The sequence below is a fragment of the Chiloscyllium plagiosum genome, unplaced genomic scaffold (assembly GCF_004010195.1).
Source record: "Chiloscyllium plagiosum isolate BGI_BamShark_2017 unplaced genomic scaffold, ASM401019v2 scaf_11107, whole genome shotgun sequence".
NCBI classification, from domain to species: Eukaryota; Metazoa; Chordata; class Chondrichthyes; order Orectolobiformes; family Hemiscylliidae; genus Chiloscyllium; species Chiloscyllium plagiosum.
The window spans coordinates 12,489-14,342 of record NW_025210068.1 but is presented as its reverse complement, the minus strand read 5'-3'; the positions used below and the strand labels follow the sequence as shown (position 1 = coordinate 14,342).

General features: G+C 58.0%; 1 protein-coding gene across 1 annotated transcript; it reads left to right on the top strand.

Moving 5' to 3' along the window:
• Positions 1 to 282: 282 nt before the first annotated feature.
• LOC122546860 (keratin-associated protein 4-9-like) lies at positions 283 to 898 on the top strand (the record flags this gene model as incomplete). Its single annotated transcript, XM_043685478.1, has 1 exon — positions 283 to 898. A coding segment is annotated over one exon (616 nt), but the record flags the coding sequence as incomplete, so codon positions are not given.
• Positions 899 to 1,854: the final 956 nt, after the last annotated feature.

The window sequence follows — 1,854 nt, the reverse complement described above, 5'->3', positions numbered from 1 at the left end:
GGGTTGGTGTGGGTTTGGTTGGCAGTGGGCCTGTTTCCACACTATAGGGATTCTGTGCAGGTTTTAAAAGCTCTCAAATCTCCTCCTCCCGATGAAAAGCCATCCTAACCTCGCCAATTTTCCCCCTTTACTGAGAACCTTATTCCTGGAACCTATTCTGAGAAACCTCTTCTGCACTCTCCCCAATGCATTCACGTCTTCCCGATGTTGTGGCGTATAAGTCCTGCTCAGATTTGTTGTCCCAAAATGCAGCACCTCGCATTTATCTGAATTAAACTCCAGCGTGGAAACCAGCACCGAGGGGTTTAATGGTTTGGTGACTTCAACACGAAGTGATGCTGAGAGCAACAGTTATACCCAGCTCCCCGATAGCCAGGCTGACACTGTAGCTCACTGCTGCACCCCGCTGTCCAGTGTAGCTCACTGCTGCACCCCGCTGTCCAGTGTAGCTCATTGCTGCACCCCGCTGTCCACTGTAGCTCACTGCCGCACCCCGCTGTCCACTGTAGCTCACTGCCGCACCCCGCTGTCCAGTGTAGCTCACTGCTGCACCCCGCTGTCCAGTGTAGCTCACTGCTGCACCCCGCTGTCCAGTGTAGCTCACTGCTGTCCCCCGCTGTCCAGTGTAGCTCACTGCTGTCCCCCGCTGTCCAGTGTAGCTCACTGCTGTCCCCCGCTGTCCAGTGTAGCTCACTGCTGTCCCCCGCTGTCCAGTGTAGCTCACTGCTGTCCCCCGCTGTCCAGTGTAGCTCACTGCTGTCCCCCGCTGTCCAGTGTAGCTCACTGCTGTCCCCCGCTGTCCAGTGTAGCTCACTGCTGTCCCCCGCTGTCCAGTGTAGCTCACTGCTGTCCCCCCACAGTCCACTGTATTTCACTCCTACCTCCCGTGGTCCAGTGACGCTCACTGCTGCCCCCGCTGCCCAGTGTATCTCACTGCAGTCCCTCCACTGTCCAGTGTAGCTCACTGCTACCCACCGCGGTCCAGTGACGCTCAGTGGTGCCCCCCGCTGCCCACTGTATCTCACTGCAGTTCCCCCACTGTCCACTGTATCTCACTGCTGTCCCCCCGCTGTCCAGTGTAGCTCACTGCTGCCTGCTGCTGTCCAGTGTATCTCACTGCAGTCCCCCCACTGTCCAGTGAAGCTCACTGCTGCTAATGACTGTCCACTGTAGCTCACTGCTGTCCCCCACTGCTCACTGTAGCTCAGTGCTGCCCTCACTGTCCAGTGTAGCTCACTGCTCTCTCCCCACTGTCCAGTGTAGCTCACTGCAGTCCCCCCACTGTCCACTGTAGCTCAGTGCAGTCCCCCACTGTCCACTGTAGCTCAGTGCAGTCCCCCGCTGTCCACTGTAGCTCAACTGTAGCTCACTGCTGTCCCCCACTGTCCAGTGTAGCTCAATGCTATCCCCCCACTGTCCAGTATAGCTCACTGCTGTCCCCCACTGTCCAGTGTAGCTTACTGCAGTCACCCCACTGTCCACTGTAGCTCACTGCTGTCCCCACTGTCCACTGTAGCTCACTGCTATCCCCCACTGTCCACTGTAGCTCACTGCTGTCCCCCACTGTCCAGTGTAGCTCAATGCTATCCCCCCACTGTCCAGTGTAACTTACTGCTGTCCCCCCACTGTCCAGTGTAGCTCAGTGCAGTCCCCCCACTGTCCAGTGTAGCTCAGTGCAGTCCCCCCACTGTCCAGTGTAGCTCAGTGCAGTCCCCCCACTGTCCACTGTAGCTCACTGCTGCCCACCCTGCTGTCCATAGTTGCTTACTGCTGTACCCCACTGTCCACTGTAGCTCACAGCTCTCCCCCCCCACTGTCCACTGTATCTCACTGCTGTCCCCCCACTGTCCAGTG